At 41.4% G+C, this 16,946-nt stretch overlaps 1 protein-coding gene across 2 annotated transcripts; it reads right to left on the bottom strand.

The window, feature by feature from the left end:
* Positions 1-10,345: 10,345 nt before the first annotated feature.
* LOC120433307 (cilia- and flagella-associated protein 251-like) lies at positions 10,346-15,601 on the bottom strand. Of its 2 annotated transcripts, none has more exons than XM_039599387.1 (8): positions 15,543-15,601; positions 14,928-15,075; positions 12,974-13,054; positions 12,534-12,614; positions 12,076-12,156; positions 11,840-11,920; positions 11,621-11,662; positions 10,346-10,575 (listed from the first exon to the last, which is right to left on the bottom strand). In XM_039599387.1, the coding sequence occupies exons 2-7, from the start codon at positions 15,036-15,038 to the stop codon at positions 11,636-11,638; spliced, it is 462 nt and encodes a 153-aa protein (XP_039455321.1). In that variant the 5' UTR covers positions 15,039-15,075; positions 15,543-15,601; the 3' UTR covers positions 10,346-10,575; positions 11,621-11,635. The 2 variants fall into 2 exon arrangements, with proteins under 2 accessions (XP_039455321.1, XP_039455322.1); XM_039599388.1 differs by having other exon boundaries at positions 11,621-11,659.
* Positions 15,602-16,946: the final 1,345 nt, after the last annotated feature.

Raw genomic sequence — 16,946 nt, 5'->3', positions numbered from 1 at the left:
AGTATTGAAGCAGGCTAATACTGCAACATATCGTCTAGTGCATGATCTGCGAGCAATATATGAAATCATCTTATTCATCTTTAAATAAACTCCAATTATGGAGATCTGAAGTCACATGCTTAGGGCACACCCTCAGGTAAAGGCAGAAAGCTACTAAACAAAGAAAAAAAGCTATACAGAATGCGCCACAGCCACAAAACTAAGTATTTACATTCTTTCTGACTCTTTGTGAGCCTGAGTTATGACCTTGGCTCCCTGTTTTCTGCTTCCACCAAGGGTGGGGTGTGACACTCCCGTGGCATGTGCTCTGTTCTCTTTACTATCACAAAGGAAAAAAAGAGAGAGGCCCCTACTCTCTGAATACAATATTCTCTGCATAACTCGGCAGTATGAAATGTCATGAAACAGTGTAACTCACTCACAGTAAATCAGCAGTAAATCAGCAGTATAGGATAATACAAACCTATCTAATAAATCTAATGATTTTCACATTCTTTTAACTAAGAAGTATGATGTGGCCTACAGCAGTATCATGATTCACTCATTTTGATTACAGGTATAATGTAATATAATCTCACAACTGCTACAAGCACATTTGCCTTTCTTCACACACGCGAGTGAAAGGCAACTGTTAAGAAAATGCCCTTTGGGTGAGACAGGCCCAGAGGCCCTGCATGCAAGCGTGCTAACACACATACATGCAATGAAGAGCAGCTTACACTAGAGCACACACTATATGTGCGCCTCTATATCTCACATTGGTGTTAAAACAGGAAAAACTTAATAGTTTTGTTATCAACTGCTGAATTTACCCACTACTGACATTTAACTCTCCAGCTTGCAGGAAACGTTTGTGAAAACAGAGAAGGAAAAATAAAGACACAGAGAGAGTCTGGTATGACCAAGCAGTGATCAGACAATAAATTTAGTTGGTAATACAATAAATTGTGAGATGCTTTCTGCTTGATTGATGCAACACAAGTAATTTACTGTATGGAGGAAATTCTCTTTTGTGATAATCTTTTGAACGTGCATTTCTGTTGACCTGTCAATTTAGCGCATTATAAACTGATATGCAAATTAGTTGATTGATATTAGATTTGAAAAAATAACTGTGTTATAAAATAAGTGAATAAGATGTAACAACGGTTGAAATTAGTTTTTGTTTCTAGTGTGTGGAGAAGGTTTTATCATGGCACACATCTGTTTACATGGGAGGAAACTCCTCATGTGATGCGACATTTAGCAATTTGCAAGTGTGCAGCACATCAGAAGAATGACTATGAAATTACAAAGGGAAACAATTTTACTGACAAAGGATGAACAAAAGCAGCTCCCACAGCTGAGCAAAAGAAATGGCTGAAATGCGGAGCGCAACTAAAAGATGACTTGATGATTTGTGAAGGAAAACCAATACTTCCAAAATCTCTACACAAAACAGCAGCCTTAGTGACACATGGAGTTACTCTCCATGCGTCAACAGGAGGGATAGGAGATATAATCTCCAAAACACACTCTAAATTTCGAACACACTCTAAATTTGAAACTTCAGCAAAATGCTTATGTAACCATTTTATTCCAACATATGGCATCCCCACTCTGATAAGATCAGATAATGGGACACACTTTGTCAATGAGGTAATCAGCAAAGTCTCTGAAGCACTAGGATTCAGCATCAAATATCACTGTGCTTATCATCCTCAAAGTGCCGGCCTAGTAGAAAGGACAAACGGCACAATAAAACAGAGGCTTAGAAAATGCATGGAAGAAACAGGAAGGCCATGGCCTGAGTGTATAGGCCTAGTAAAATGTGGATGAGATTAACCCAATGCTTGCAGAAGCTGACACCATTTGAAATTATACATGGTAGACCCTTCCCTCTGCCCATCACCAGTGAACCAATAGACAAATCAGTTAGAGAAACAACCCTAGCAGAATGGATGACAAAACTGCTAGAGAACAAAGAAATAGTTCTGAGCAACCAACTGCCGAGTGATTCTTCTCCAGTCTCTTCCAGGTTGAAACCAGGCGACTGGATCCTGATCAAGGTTCTCCAGAGGAAAAACTGGAGCTCACCGAGGTGGGAGGGCCCTTTTCAGGTCCTGCTAACGACGCCAACAGCGTGCAAGACCGCTGAAAGACCTTCGTGGATCCACCAGAGCCACACCAAAAAAGTACAAGGGGACACAAGCCCAGACGCCAGTTCACCTGTCATCTAGTGATCTGTAAGTGGAGGAGAGGGCAGATTGGGTATACCCCGCCCTCTTGACTTCTCGCTTTCAGTCAACACACTAGGTGATCTGGTGAACTTGGTCGACCTGAAGAAACCCCATTGTAGCCCGAGCCCCGACCTAGCCCCACCTGCCCGGTAGAGTAAAGGAAGATCAGTCCAACCTGCAAAACCAGAAGAGCAACCCATCACTCAAGTAACTACTCAGACACTCACAAACAATGCCTGACATAGAGCGTGCAAAATGAACATTCAGACATTTCAGATGGAGAGGACCCAGTCCCCAACAGGACTCGACGACGATGCTGGTCAGAGGAATGCCAACTAATGCATAATTATGTACCCCATAACAAAATTGAAATGGCATTCTTTGTAAACCTACTACAAACTCTAGAAACAGTAATAAATACAAGTCTGCGTGCATGTGCTCCAAAGGAACCAATAAAGAGCTTAATAACACTTCCGGTCACACCGCCCGAACTAGCCCATAACATGACCATGGTCTGCCTATGGAGACTTAGAGTCCCAGAAAAGCAGGGTGTATCTTTTGTTTATCCAAATAAGACACTGCAACCGGAATCTTCCTGGCACAAGCTTATAGCCCGATAGCAACTGAGGAAGAAGAAGACTGTGTTTAAAAATTTCCTGTACTTAACATGACTAGCAATTGAAAATGTGCAAACAAGTGATTGTCTACTGAAGCCTATGAAGTATGAGTGAAATATATTAACAACAGGAGGGAATGTTATGAGATTCTATGTTTTTATGTGTTTTATTCTTTGTTTTATTATCTTTTAATATTCAAGCATATTGTAAAGTGTTTATATATTTCACAGAATTTGCTGTACTTTCCCATGTCACAAGATTCGATGTATTGCTCCATTGTCATGCAACCCGACAGTGAACTCTGCAATACATATAGTTTAAGCAGGAAACAGATGCGGGTCACCCAGACTACAATAGAAAACGGATGAGGCACCTAAACCACAACAGGAAAACAGATGCGCGACTCCCCCAACCACAAAAGATTAAGTCAGCGCCACATCTTTTAGAAAGAAGCAGACACACACGCACATATACAACTGTTGGTTTAAAGGAATTTGTAAAGAGGAAATGTGACGTATTTGCATACACGATGTAAACTATAAATAAAGAGCCATCGCCTGCACTCGGTGTGAGTCTCACAGAGTGCTCACCCGTGCGTTAATGTTATTACATTCTAACTGTTTGAGTGTCTTTATTCAGCCTGAAGAATGTCTTATTAAAAATAAACTCTTGACACAAAATAAGGTCAGTACTTCCACGCTTTAAACGCTGCATGCTACACTCTGTCCCGCACTCGATATATTATCCATTGTTGATCTGCAGACAGCTTTTGCCACGAACGTCGCACTCGCTTACGTCACTGTCATGAGGCGTTCTGCAAAAAAATCACGGTTTTAGTAATGCAGTAACGCAGCGTTCCTACGTGAAAGTAACGGTAATCTAATTACCGTTTTGCAATAGTAATCCCTTACATTACTCGTTACTTGAAAAAAGTAATCAGATTACAGTAACGCGTTACTTGTAACGCGTTACTGCCCATCTCTGGGTGTGGGAAACCAGATCGGGTGCCCCCCTTCCGGCTCTCCTCTCTGCTCTCTCCTATCTTGTCCCTTTTGTCTTACTTCTCTCTATCACCTGTTCTATCCCTTTGGAGAAATAAGTCTCCATAAATGTTAAAGAGGTAAGAATTATTATTATTAATATAATAATTATTATTTCTCAGTTGCAGTGAATAGATAGAAGAAAATAAACTGCAGAAAACTAAACAAACTAAACAAGAAAGAAGAAATAACAATTTAACATAAGTTAAGTTGAGGCACAAAACGATGTGTGCCACTGGTAAAGTTTCTGGGCTGCCTTTCCTCATAACAGCCATCCCTCAAGATTTTCTCCATTTAAAACAATGCAATATAAGGGAATGTAAAATCTAGTCCTTTTACTGAATCTGGGCCTTCATCCTACCTGTGCTCCTCTTACTCTCACTCCTGTGGCTCTGCCTCTGTTTCCAATGTTGGCATATATTGCTCCAAAACAGAAGAGCTCATCTGTTGCCCTTTTATAAAGCTCTGATTTCTTAATTATGTGTGAAAGGTAGGGATGGGTATCGAAAACCGGTTCTTGTTGAGAACCGGTTCCCACTGTTTCAATTCCTTGGAATCGTTTGCCATTTTTGCAAAGGATTCCCTTATCGATTCCAGTCGCCCCGAATGACGTAACCACGTTGCGGAGCGTCGGAGCGTACCTGGCAGGAAACACTGCGCCTAAGCGGCTCAAACGCTTAAAAGTTTGTTTATACTTTACGAGAACGGAAGCCAACAGGGCAACTTGCAATACTTGCAAAGTAGATATTTCATTTAGGGAGGAAACACTACGAATATGCAAAAGCATTTGCTCACAAAACACGCGATGAACTTAAATGAATGTCTTTAAATCCACTCCGGACTCGTGAATCTCAACCCAGCAGCAGCATCGGTAACGTTTGCACGTCATCTCCCGTTAATGCGGCAAGTAAATAATCAACTAACAGTGCATATTATGTTAGCGCGATCTGCTTTATTACAAAACCTGCCATTGTGCATTTAGATGACCATGATGAGACAGACAGACAGAGTCTGGCTGGCGCTCGCTGGCAGTTGTCGCTGCAGTCTACCGGTAGCATCTCTTTTCAGGCCCGAATGTCACCGAGCAGTGACTAGTTTGTGGTCAAAACCTTGCAGCCATTTGCCACAGCAGATGGTAAGTGAATGTGTTTAATTGTAGGCAGGGACATTACTGGATATTCTTGTGTAATTGCTACAGAATAATTTATGTTATACTTTGTTATTGCTACAGAAGAATATTTATTTTATTATTTTACGTTTACAATTTTCCCCGGGGACCCTGTGACACCCCATTGAAGAGCCGTAGGCTGTGGATCTCTTAAGATCTCACTGTTGGGTTTGTAAGGCCATGTTACTCCTAAATTTCTATCTTGTTGAAAGAGAAGATATAAAACAGTTCTAAGCTAATCGACCTTAGTGTTCTCCTTTTTAAAAACAAGAATCGATAAGAGAATCGATAAAGAATCGAATCGTTAAAGAAAATCGAAAATGGAATCGGAATCGTTAAAATCTTATCAATACCCATCCCTAGTGAAAGGTGTTTAGCCATGTGATGAGTTAGTATGCAGAGTAGGGCAACTGAGTTTACAATTTTGAATGACAGTGTGTTTCTTGTGCAAACAAGAGGTTGTCTTGATGAAAATTATACCAAATGCAGATGATTGTATGTAGTGTTTTGTCAAAAATGTGTTTTAAAACTGCAATTTGAGTGAAAAGAATTGTGCTTGTAGTTTAGCAGAATTGATTCAGGGGGTTGGTGCATTAGTTACATGTTGTAGTCACTGTGTCTGACATACAAATAATTGTGTGTAAACAATTGGAAAAAACTGTAATCTCTGGCTCTCTTCCACAGCATGTGTTTTATCCTGTCTTCCTTCTCTCACCCCAACCAGTGGCGGCTGACGGCCACCCCTCCCTGAGCCTGGATCTGCCGGAGGTTTCTTCCTGTTAAAAGGAATTTTTCCTTGCCACTGTCACCAGACTGCTTGCTGTTAGGGGGTCTGTGGTGGGGTTGTGGTCCCTGGCGCAGCTGCAGAAGAGGAGTAGTGCAGTGAGTTCAAGAGGGCGGTACCGGGAGGCAGGTGAGCCACAGGTGATGACGATTGTTGATGACAGTGTTTCCCTTCTTTTTGTCTATATAGTGATGGCAGAGTCGAGCAGGAGGCACGCTGGACCGGAACATACTGTTTCCTGTATGCAGAGTAGTCAAATAAAAAACATTACTTGTGAACACAAACCCCGTGTGTATTGCATTTGTTACAGGGTCATATGATTGTTGGTTTTTTTTCTTCTGTATTATTGTAGGGTTTGCCTTGAGTTGACTGTATAAATAAAATTGAACTGAATTTTGCTATACATGGAGGTGGAAGGTCTATGACCGGCAGCCTTATACCAGAAATATTTTATTGGAGGCAATGGGACACACCTGCGATGACATAACGGTGGATTCTTGTCAAAGCTGGGTTTGGCACACAAGATGGTTTTTCCCACACTGCTTGGCAAGGGAGAATATTGCCTGTGATGTGGGTTTCCTACTAACTACATGTCCTGAATGCTGTGTCTTCAGTTATTCAATGCAGAGTCTAATGAGTCCTCCGTGCTGAATATATTTTTACTTGCTCCATTTATGATGTGAACATACTGTTTGGTATTGAACATAGGATAATTTGTTTTGAGGTGATAGTTTCATTTTGACAGAAAAGTCTGGGGTGTTGTGACTGTAGTTAATTTTTGATTTGTGTTTACGGTTTTGAGAAAATGACTGGAGGTTTCAAGAAATGTGTTTTAGCAATTTAGAAAAACTGTAATACCCGACTGAGTTGGGCTTTGAATGACTTGGAACTTTGAAAACTCATGGAGGCCCAATCATTGGGCAAAAACTCAAGTTCAACCATCTTACCCATTTTCTGAACCAGTTCCTCTCAAGGTCCACTTAGAGTTAGATCTTGCTAAAAGATCAGCAAAAATCATGTGACATCTCTCTAATGACAAGAAAAATAGGTGATTGACCACTTTTTTCATCCTATATGAATATTACTGAGGCTTGTTCAGTCCAATTTGGGTACACTGAATTGTACTCATTTTAAATGTAAAGATTAGGTCTTCCTGAAATCATATTTGTCAGTCTAACTCAATACGATGTGACCTAAAGTTTGAGCCAATAGTAATAGGGTTGTATAAGACCATCTTCTCAGTATAAATGGAATAAAAAACCCAACATCTGCCACTGAGATGCTTCATTTTAGACAAAAGAGCATAACAAAGAAAATAAAAGCAATACATTCAGATCAGGAACAAATAGTTCAAACATAAAAAGGAAATGCATTGGGGCCCCACCATTTGGGTGAAAGAACAGGTACAACCTTCCGTAATGTTCACCTGGACAATTTCCTTTCAGAGGCCATATGGGGTCCAAAACAATGGTGGGTCAATTCAGTGTCCCGCACAGATCATCCAGTGTTATTTGTAGTCAAACTTGTAATCACTTTATAGTTCATACTTCATACCCAATACTCATATCTGTTATTATCCTCCGTCTCTCTTCCACAGCATGTCTTTCATCCTGTTTTCCTTCTCTCACCCCAACCGGTCACGGCAGATGGCTGCCCCTCCCTGACCCTGGTTCTGCCGGAGGTTTCTTCCTGTTAAAAGGGAGTTTTTCCTTCCCACTGTCGCCAAAGTGCTTGCTCATAGGGGGTCATATGATTGTTGGGTTTTTCTCTGTATTTATTATTGTGTGATCTACTGTACAATATAAAGCGCCTTGAGGCGACTTTTGTTGTGATTTGGCGCTATATAAATAAAATTGAATTGAATTGAATACCCTGGAAGACCACCAAGTCATTGGTTCAGGTATGTGGATGACACCTGGGTGAAAATTAAATCTCAGGATTCACGGATCACGGATCACCTACAGGCCAGTGGACACTCTTTCAATGATGAGGATGTACACATCCTGGACAGGGAGGAACGCTGGTTTGAGCACGGAGTCAAGGAGGTGAACTAAAATGGGTGAAAACTGGTTTGAAATACTTGGGTGTTTACTTGAGGTATCACATGGAGGTCATGAAAAATTGGGAAAGTGTTGTTGAACCGAAGGAGGGTAGGTTAAAAAAATAACATTTCTTTAACCTAAGTGGCTTTTACCACTTACCATCTTACAGTGGTTGCACACTTATTATTAACAATCTTATTGTATAATCGTTGTGGTACTGTTTAGCAGATTTGGAACCCTCACCCAACCGACTGATGAAATTACAGATTTTTATTTTAAGCTTTTTTCTTGACAGACTGCACGGTGTTCCTCAAAGTGTTTTGTTTTTGCAAAAGGAAGAAGAAGGGCAAGGCTAGATTCATTTAGAACGTAGAAAAGCAGCTTTCAGGTTACATTTTTTACAGAGCTTTATGTATGGGGATCAAAATATTTTGTGGAGGCAGGTTGGAACGGTTCGCAGCCAAGTGTGAAGCGGTGGGAATGAGAATCAGCAACTCCAAATCTGAGGCCATGGTCCTCAGCCAGAACAGGGTGGAGTGCCCACTCCGGGTCAGGGACGAGACCCTGCCCCAAGTGGAGGAGTTTAAGTATCTCGGGGTCTTGTTCACAAGTCATGGGAGAAGGGAGCCGGAGATTGACAGACGGATTGGTGCAGCGGCTGCAGTGATGCGGACACTGTACCGGTCTGTTGTTGTGAAGAGAGCTTAGTGTAAAAGCGAAGCTCTCAATTTACCAGTCGATCTACGCCCCTACCCTCACCTATGGTCACGAGCTGTGGGTAGTGACCGAAAGAACGAGATCTCGAATACAAGCGGCAGAAATGGGCTTCCTCTGAAGGGTGGCTGGCCTCTCCCTTAGAGATAGGGTGAGAAGTTCGGCCATTCAGGAGGGGCTCAGAGTAGAGCCGCTGTTCCTCCACATCAAAAGGATCCAGTTGAGGTGGTTCGGGCATCTGACAAGGATACCCCCTGGGCGCCTCCTGGGTGTCCCACCGGGAGGAGGCCCCGGGGCAGACCCAGGACACGCTGGAGAGACGATATCTCTCAGCTGGCCTGGGACCACCTTGGTGTTCCCCCGGATAAGCTGGAGGAGGTGTCTGGGGAGAGGGAGGTCTGGGCTTCTCTGCTTGGGCTGCTGCCTCCGCGACCCGGCCCCGGATAAGAGGAAGAAAATGGATGGATGGATGGATGGATGTCACAGAATGCTTATTTTCAAAAGTTGGTAATTTGGGGTTCGGTAAAACTTGTTTTTTTTTTATCACTCAAGCTATGTTGTAAAGTGCTTGTCACCTTTCTATGTTAGTGTGTGCTACGTTCCCCTAAAAGGGTCCAGGAAAGTAACAAAGAGTTTTATTAAAGTTTCTAATAATAACTCACCCAAAAGAGACAGACAAGCCACTATCACAATTTAAAGAAACAAAACAAAACTCAAGTGTTGGTCAGTAAACTGAAAAGTAAGTCAAAAAGAGATTAGCGACCAAACACACACCAGAGCTCACCTTTCTCTGCCCTTAAATACCTTTAATTGCTGCTGGGAGTCAGCTGTACAAAAGAAAAAAGTGGCAAGAGAGATGGTAGGACACACCCACACAGGCAACTTCAGGAGGAGGCCCCTGCCATAACAGTTTGTTAAAAGCTTGGAGGCTGAAGGAAACCGAAAAACTTGGGATATCTATATCTTTACTTTGGCTTTTATTGGAACCTATCCTAAAGGGATCTCGTTTAGGTTCATCCTGGGATGATGTGATAATGTTGTCAGAGCGTCTGATGAAAAAGAGAGTTACCACTGTAAGGCATTTGCTTGAACTTATTGGAGCCAAAATGGAAGATGTTGTCTCCTTGACAAGGGGACTGGAGGTTTGCTCTCTCCAGATAGTAGGCTTGCTGCTGACCAAATTCAAGCATGTTTTATCATAAGATGATAAAAAAAACTACTGGATGGTCTAATGGAATTTTAATACCTGATAAAACACAGTTTCTTAAAATTGTACATAAAGACACAGCTGAAGGATTTTGAAAGTCTGGGTTCTTTTTCAGAGAAGGAGAAATATCTATGAACACTGCTGGATTTGGTGAATGGGAAGATATTGTATAAGAGTTTCGTTAAGGCTCTAAACAAAAAGTTAAGAGATAAAAACGATACACCTAGTAAAGATCATTTTAAAGTTGGTTTTGATGTGAAACCTGTATGGTGGTTGATCTCCATTGGCTTCTCCACTCAAATGAAAGCAACCAACATTTCATTATTGTGTTTGGAACGACCCAGCATCTTAATATGAACATTTTTTTTTGACCCAATGCTTACATAGAAGGCGATATTTCTTAAATTACTAGTTACTTCCTCTAGATACCAATAATTATGAATAAAAATACTAAAATTAAAGTATTGTTAAATAAGATTTTTAAGTTTGCTATTTACTCTTCATAAACACAAGTCCACAGATCTGAAATATCTTTATTTTATTTGACATTTAGAACACAGATATTAACAAATGCGTCATAAAAAAAGTCTTATTTAGCAAAAACATAAAGAACTTTGTTTCCTTGAAGGGTGTTTTGAACTTTTTTTGTGACTAAGCCTTTAAGGGTACCCCCCCCCAACACAAACTTGAAATGATGAAACCATAAAAACTTTGAACATCTGTCCAGACGTGGCAGTTGGATGTCCTGGTCATCCACTGGAACTGTGACATCCATGTCTTCTGGCTGTGACACAAAAGCGAAACAGTAAAGACATATTTAGGGCATGTGACCATTCCATATAACAAAGATGCTCACATGTAAATCAGTGTCTTCTCAACATGTCTTGTAAAGTAGGGAGGATCTGTGTATGGTTACTCAGTTAAATCTACCTAAACCCATACATGTCCCTGTTACGACCCCCTCTGCTAGGCGTCAGGGGAGGAGTAACATACACAAGCCCCGAACACAAAACTGAGTAAAGAAGGGTTTTAATAACAAACTTTAAACAGAAAACCGACAGGGCTGTTCAACAGACCGCTGGGCAAACAATTATTATATAAAGACAAAAGAAAAGACAAGAGTAAAAGCTAAAGGTTAACTAAGGCAAGCTGGCGGCACACAAAATAAACGCTAAGAGTAAACTAAGGCGAGCCAGCATCACAATATTCTACTCACAGCCAGCTAGCAGCTCAAAGCTCTAGTCAGGCTAAGTTCAAGCATACACCAGGGTTTAACAAAGTTCAGAAATATGAACAAGTTCAACAAAGGTTGACGAGAGAGGCACGAAGGGCAAACTGCATGTTCAGTCCTAAGCAGCTGCCACTGAGTGAAGGACCTCCAGCCTTTTGTATTCCCCAGTAAATGCAGGCAGCCGTGTCATTGGTCCGTTGTGTTCAAGGCTCCTGCAGCAGCCAATGGTGTGAGTGGTCTGGCACACTCTAATCTGCATGTAGTTGAGGCGGGCACAGGTCCGGGGCCAGCCAATCCCCCGTGAGTCCTGAAACACTGTGATTTGCATGGAGGAAGGCGGGGCCACCTGAGGCCAGAGGCCGTAACAGTCCCTCAAGATTTAAGCTTTTATGTTTTAATTAGATGTGAGTTAAGCCACATGCACACCAACAACACTTAAGAGCCTCCACTTCCTAATAATCTGACAATAAATTGGATTCCGTTACTCTGTTATGCCAAGTCCCAGCTTAAAGAAAACATCTGCTATAGCCAATGATGCACCCAGGAAATGTGATTCAGAACCACTACAACACAATGACCAGACTGATAGCACTCTCACCATCTTTTTTGGGCCTCAGAAAGATGTCACCGTGGGTTCCTGCTTACAAACATAGATCGTGGCATTTGCAGTTTAGTTTTCTTATCAAGGTGTTTATACAGTAGATTAACTCACATACACTTAGTACATCATGAGTACATCATGCAAGTTAAACGTATACAAGCCATCCACTTGTCCAACTCATCTATGCACAATTAAAACCAGTTTACTCCCACTTACCTCTACTTCATCTGTGTGCATCGATCCCCACTCATATGATCCACTATCCCCTGAGTTTACTTTCTCTGAGAACCTTTCCTCCTAAAGACCCAAAAGACTGTTTTATAATTCAAATACTTATACACAGAAAAGGGATCGTTTTCTTCATGATTGCACCTTATATGGTGTTATTTTATGTGAGTTGATATATAACTAATTAATCTGTACAACACTAAAACTAGTTTAGTCAGACTCACCTCATTCTCACGTGGGGTTGGCACACTTTTCTCACCCAAATCACTATCCTCTGACTTTCCTTTTTGCAAGGAACTCACCTCCTAAAAATTAAAAGACAATTTTAAAATTCAAAAGGCAAATAAACAGTAACTGGATTTTTCTTCTCACTAAAAATGGCAAAAGAGCACAAGTTTTTTATCACTATGTTCAAAGAAATATGAAAAATAAAGTATATCACTGGACTGTCTTTCTCCACACAAACAGAAAGTAAGAGGTTAGAATTCTCAATACTTTGCCAACTGACTGATTATATCAGCTTTTCTTCATCAGGCAATACTGAACCTGATTACTAAGCACTTATGCGGAGAAAATGGATTGTTTTCTTGATGATTTTACCTTTCATTGTGTAATTCTGTGTTAGTTCATGTGTAACTCCAATTAATCTACATCACACTGAAAGTAGTTTAGTCCCACTCACCTCTTCTTCCTGCTGGGTCTCCACACTCTTCTCAATCAATCCGCTATCCTCTGACTTTCCTTTTTCCAAGGAACTCACCTCCTAAAAATTAAAATTCAAAAGGCAAATAAACAGTAACTGGATTTTTCTTCTCACTAAAAATGGCAAAAGAGCACAAGATTTTTTTTTATCACTATGTTCAAAGAAATATGAAATACAAAGTAAATCACTGGACTGTCTTCCTCCACACAAATAGAAAGTAAGAGATTAGTACTTTGCCAACTGACTGATTACATCAGCTTTCCTTCATCAGTCAATACTGAACCTGATTACTAAATACTTACACAGAGAAAATGGATTGTTTTCTTGATGATTTTACCTTTCATTGTGTAATTCTGTGTTAGTTCATGTGCAACTCCAATTAATCTTTACCACATTGAAAGTAGTTCAGTCCCACTAACCTCTTCTTTATGCTGGGTCTCCACACTCTTCTCACCGAATCCACAATCCTCTGACTTTCCTTTTTGCAAGTAAGTCACATCCTAAAGAGTAAAATACAATTTTAAAATTCAAGTGGCATATACGACCCCTATGACAAGACCATTGAGGGAACATGGTATCCCCTTAGCTTGCTGGCTGTATGTTGGGGTTTCTGCCAGTAAAGGAGAGGGTTTTTTCCCCTGTGCCTCCAGGTCGGGGAATGGCACCTGATCTTCGCCTGCACTTATGCACCGAGTGGCGGTTTAGAGCATCCAGCCTTCTTGGAGTCCCTGGGTGGGGTACTGGAGGGTGCTCCGCCTGGTGATTCTGTTGTCCTCCTTGGAGACGTCAGTGCTCATGTGGGCATTGACAGCAAGACCTGGAGGTGCATGATTGGGAGGAACATCATTCCGGATCATGCACCCGAGCGCTATTTTGTTCTTGGAATTCTATGTAAACCACAGTTTGGCCATAACGAGCACCAAGTTCGAACATAAGAGTGTCCATCAGTGCACGTGGCACCATGCTCTGGGCTGCAGGTCGATGATCGATTTTAAAATCATATCACCAGACCTGAGGCCATATGTTCTGGACACTCGGATAAAGAGAGGGGCTGAGCTGTCAACTGATCACCACGTGGTGGTAAGTTGGATCAGGTGGCGGGGGAGGGGATACTGGACAGACCTGGTGTGCCTAAAAGTATAGTGAGGGTGTGCTGGGAATGCCTAGCAGAGGCCCCTGGTCCACGAGATCTTCAACGCATCTGGTCATGGAAAACTGAATCAGCTCTTCATACTCTCGAGGACACTTGAGGGTGCATGGGAGTTTGATGAACATACATGTGTTTTGTGGACTTGGAGTAGGCATTCAACCATGTCCCTTGGGGTGTCCTGTGGGGGGGCTCCAGGAGTATGGGGTGTCTGATGTGGACGTTGTCCCGGTCTGTTGTGGTGAAGAGAGAGCTGAGTGTAAAAGCTCTTAATTTACTGGTTGATCTACGTCCCTACCCTCACCTATGGTCACGAGCTGTGGGTAGTGACTGAGAGAACGAGATCGCGGATACAAGTGGTGGAAATGAGCTTCGAAGAGTGGCTGGCCTCTCCTTTAGCGATAGGGTACGAAGTTTGGCCATCTGAGACGGGCTCAGAATAGAGCCCTTCTCCTCCACATCAAAAGGAGCCAGTTGAGGTGGTTCGGGCATCTGACAAGGATGCCTCCTGGGTGAGGTGTTCTGGGCATGTCCCACCGGGAGGAGGCCAAGCTTATATCTCTCAGCTGGCCTGGGAATGCCTCAGTGTTCCCCTGGACATGCTGGAGAAGGTGGCTGGGGAGAGGGAGGTCTGGGCTTCTCTGCTTGGGGTCCTGCCCTCGCGACCCAGCCCCGGGTAAGTGGAAGAAGATGGACGGATGGATGGATGGATGGATGGAGTGGCTTTTTCTTCTTACTAAAAATGGTAAAATAGCACGGGTTTTCTCTATCACTATGTTCAAAATATTTGGGCCACTAAATTATGAAATATAAAGTAAATCACTGGAGTGTCTTAAGACAGTACTTTGGGTATTCCCTGGCCCCCTCTCTCTCTATATATATATGCGTATAATTATTCTTTGTTTTCTTTTCCCCGGATTAGGCGTTCTTTCTTCCTTTTAGTTTGTTTCTTTTGTGTTCCTTTTTCATATTTTTGTTTGTATGTATTATAAATTTGGAAAAAGTACAAAATAAAAAGTTTAAAAAAAAATCACTGGAGTGTCTTTCTCCACAGAAACAGAATGTAAGAGGTTAGAGGTTGGTAATTCTCAATACTTTGCCAACTGATTGATTACATCAGCTTTCTTTTATCAGTCAATTCTGCGTACTAAGAAGCTACAAAGAGAAATTGATAATTTGAGTTAATGTGTAACTTCAGTTAATCTATACAACACTGTAACACTCACCTCTTCTTCACCCTGGGTCTTGACACCCTTCTCACCCAATCCACTATCCTCTGACTTACTTTCCCCACAGAACCTCTTCTGTCCACCACGGGTAATTGTACCACGACTCATGACAGCACTTCAACCACTCTCTGGGTTGTAGTAGGAACTGAAATGGTTAGGCATGTAAAATTGGAATATTTTTGTATCACAATGTGTTCACATCAAACTAAGTGATTTCAGAGTATATATTGATATTAGTATTATATATATTAATAAATATATCACAGCTGAAACAAGATCTTTTTTTTTCTCAATTTCAAATGAGATATTTCCATAAGAAAGAAATACTTAGATGCATTTACTTTCATGAGTCATGAGTCATAAATTGCATTTATCATTTCTTTTTTAATGTTATAATCAAGATAAAACACCATTATACAGAGATGTCATTACAGTAATACATTTTGTCGGATAAAACACCATTTGACTGTTAGGCTCCTTTAAAGGAAAATGTGGATTTTGGGTTCACAGAACAAATGGGGGAGCTAAAATAAAGCTATCAAACAGTACTTAAGCAAAAACAAAAAAAAATAAACACAAATAAAACAAAAATAAACTGTTTTTAACTCTTACCAGGAGATGAAAAGCCAGGTGGTGAAGACGGTAATTCGAAGTGGATGACCAGAAACAAGACCTTAACAAGCTATCAACTACAGCCAATCAGAAGACAGGCTGGTCCATGACTTTGTCACATGATACCTGAGAGGAGGGTGGGGGATGGGTGAAGTTGGAGCGTTGATTGACGGGATGGTGATTTCTTTCAATTTCAAAGTCCCATATACCCAAAACTCAAGCTAAATTATATTACATAGCTATATATAGCTACGTTAAAGCAGGTGTCAGCGTACTTTCATTCTTGGACCTCCAAAAAGTAAGCGATTGCTTAAAACTACTTTCAATTCAATTCAATTCAATTCAATTTTATTTATATAGCGCCAAATCACAACAAAAGTCGCCTCAAGGCGCTTTATATTGTACAGTAGATAGCACAATAATAAAAACAGAGAAAAACCCAACAATCATATGACCCCCTATGAGCAAGCACTTTGGCGACAGTGGGAAGGAAAAACTCCCTTTTAACAGGAAGAAACCTCCGGCAGAACCAGGCTCAGGGAGGGGCGGCCATCTGCTGCGACCGGTTGGGGTGAAAGAAGGAAAACAGGATGAAAGACATGCTGTGGAAGAGAGACAGAGATTAATAACAGATATGATTCGATGCAGAGGTCTATTAGCACATAGTGAGTGAGAAAGGTGACTGGAAGGGAAAAACTCAATGCATCATGGGAATCCCGGCAGCCTACGTCTATTGCAGCATAACTAAGGGAGGATTCAGGGTCACCTGGTCCAGCCCTAACTATATGCTTTAGCAAAAAGGAAAGTTTTAAGCCTAATCTTGAAAGTAGAGATAGTGTCTGTCTCCCGAATCCAAACTGGAAGTTGGTTCCACAGAAGAGGGCCTGAAAACTGAAGGCTCTGCCTCCCATTCTACTTTTAAATACTCTAGGAACAACAAGTAGGCCTGCAGTGCAAGAGCGAAGTGCTCTAATAGGGTGATATGGTACTACAAGGTCATTAAGATAAGATGGGGCCTGATTATTTAAGACCTTGTATGTGAGGAGCAGGATTTTGAAATCAATTCTGGATTTAACAGGAAGCCAATGAAGGGAAGCCAAAACAGGAGAAATATGCTCTCTCTTTCTAGTCCCTGTCAGTACTCTTGCTGCAGCATTTTGGATTAGCTGAAGGCTTCTCAGCGAGTTTTTAGGACTTCCTGATAATAGTGAATTACAGTAGTCCAGCCTGGAAGTAATAAATGCATGAACTAGTTTTTCAGCATCACTCTGAGACAGGATATTTCTAATTTTAGAGATGTTGCGCAAATGGAAGAAAGCAGTCTTACATATTTGTTTAATATGTGCATTGAAGGACATGTCCTGGTCAAAAATGACTCAAGGTTTCTCACAGTGTTACTGGAGG

This window comes from Oreochromis aureus, linkage group 15, assembly GCF_013358895.1.
Source record: "Oreochromis aureus strain Israel breed Guangdong linkage group 15, ZZ_aureus, whole genome shotgun sequence".
Classification (NCBI taxonomy): domain Eukaryota; kingdom Metazoa; phylum Chordata; class Actinopteri; order Cichliformes; family Cichlidae; genus Oreochromis; species Oreochromis aureus.
The sequence above is the reverse complement of the archived record's forward strand: the minus strand, read 5'-3'. Positions and strand labels throughout refer to the sequence as shown.

Coding starts and splice junctions, on each gene's coding strand:
- LOC120433307 (XM_039599387.1), bottom strand. CDS start 15,038: ATGAGTCGTGGTACAATTACCCGTGGTGGACAGAAGAGGTTCTGTGGG. Junction 12,615..12,973: donor AGACCCAGCATAAAGAAGAG/GTTAGTGGGACT, acceptor TTTAATTTTTAG/GAGGTGAGTTCCTTGGAAAA. Junction 12,157..12,533: donor AGACCCAGCAGGAAGAAGAG/GTGAGTGGGACT, acceptor TTTAATTTTTAG/GAGGTGAGTTCCTTGCAAAA.